The sequence below is a fragment of the Aptenodytes forsteri genome, unplaced genomic scaffold (genome assembly GCF_000699145.1).
Source record: "Aptenodytes forsteri isolate BGI_AS27 unplaced genomic scaffold, ASM69914v1 Scaffold404, whole genome shotgun sequence".
NCBI lineage: Eukaryota > Metazoa > Chordata > Aves > Sphenisciformes > Spheniscidae > Aptenodytes > Aptenodytes forsteri.
In genome coordinates this window covers 1,714,779-1,715,738 of record NW_008795629.1, presented here as the reverse complement: position 1 = coordinate 1,715,738, position 960 = coordinate 1,714,779, and the positions used below count along the sequence as shown (strand labels likewise).

Here is a 960-nt window from a genome sequence, read left to right as displayed (position 1 = left end):
GGCACAGGGGGCCAGTGGGCTCCCCACCTGCATGCTGGGTACTGGGGGGCATAGTGTTCCCCACCTGCATCCTAGGTACTGGGGGGCGGTGAGGGGTACCATGCTCTGTACCTGTATCCCCAGTACAGGGTGGCTGCGGGGGGCACTGTGCTCTCCGTCTGCATCCCTGGTACTGGAGGGCAGTGGGAGGGCTGCAGTCCTGGCTTGGGTCCCCTCTACCAGCAGAGCTGTGCTCCCTACCTGGATCTGTTTTGAGGGGATGGGAGGCACAGGGGCCACCGGGGGGGACTGTGCTCCCAACCTGGATCCCCAGTACTTGGGGACACAGGAGAACTCTTGGGGGTTGTCTGTACCCCACCTGGGTCCCTGGTGCTGGTGGACTTGGTAGCGGAGGGGCCACGTTCTCCATCCGGATCCTCGGCACCCGGGAGCACAAGACATGCTGCCAGAGGGGCTGCGCTCCCCGCCTGGATTCCTGGCTCAGAGGGGCTGCAGGATGCAACGCTGGTGGGCTGCACACCCCCATTCCCTGCGGAGCCTGCTGACCTCTGTGCGCCTCTCTCCCCCGGCAGCCGCACTGAGCACAGACCCCACGGTGCTGGGCAAGTACCGTGCCGGCTTCAGTGAATGCATGAACGAGGTGACACGGTTCCTCTCCACCTGCGAGGGCGTCAACACCGAGGTGCGCACCCGGCTCCTGGGCCACCTGGCCAGCTGCATGACTCAGATCAATGCCATGAACTACCCTGCACCCCCCCCCGCCCCCGCTGCCACCAGCCGCAGCCTTTGGGCCACCCCTGGTGCCGCCGGGCAGTGGCGCGGGGCCGCTCCCGGGCATGCCCTGCAAGCCGGGCGCCGACGCAGCCAAGGTGTACGGTGGCTTCCAGCTGCTGCCAGCCTCCGATGGGCAATTCGCCTTCCTCATCCCCAGCACCGCCTTTCCTCCCGGCGGTGCTGTGC

At 67.1% G+C, this 960-nt stretch overlaps 1 protein-coding gene across 1 annotated transcript in view; it reads left to right on the top strand.

The window, feature by feature from the left end:
• Positions 1 to 960, top strand: part of HES1 (hes family bHLH transcription factor 1) — a 13,979-nt gene that overhangs the window by 12,366 nt on the left and 653 nt on the right. The window contains 3 exon segments of the mRNA XM_019472865.1: positions 76 to 169; positions 573 to 756; positions 758 to 956. Coding sequence (XP_019328410.1) covers positions 76 to 169; positions 573 to 756; positions 758 to 956 — 477 coding nt within the window.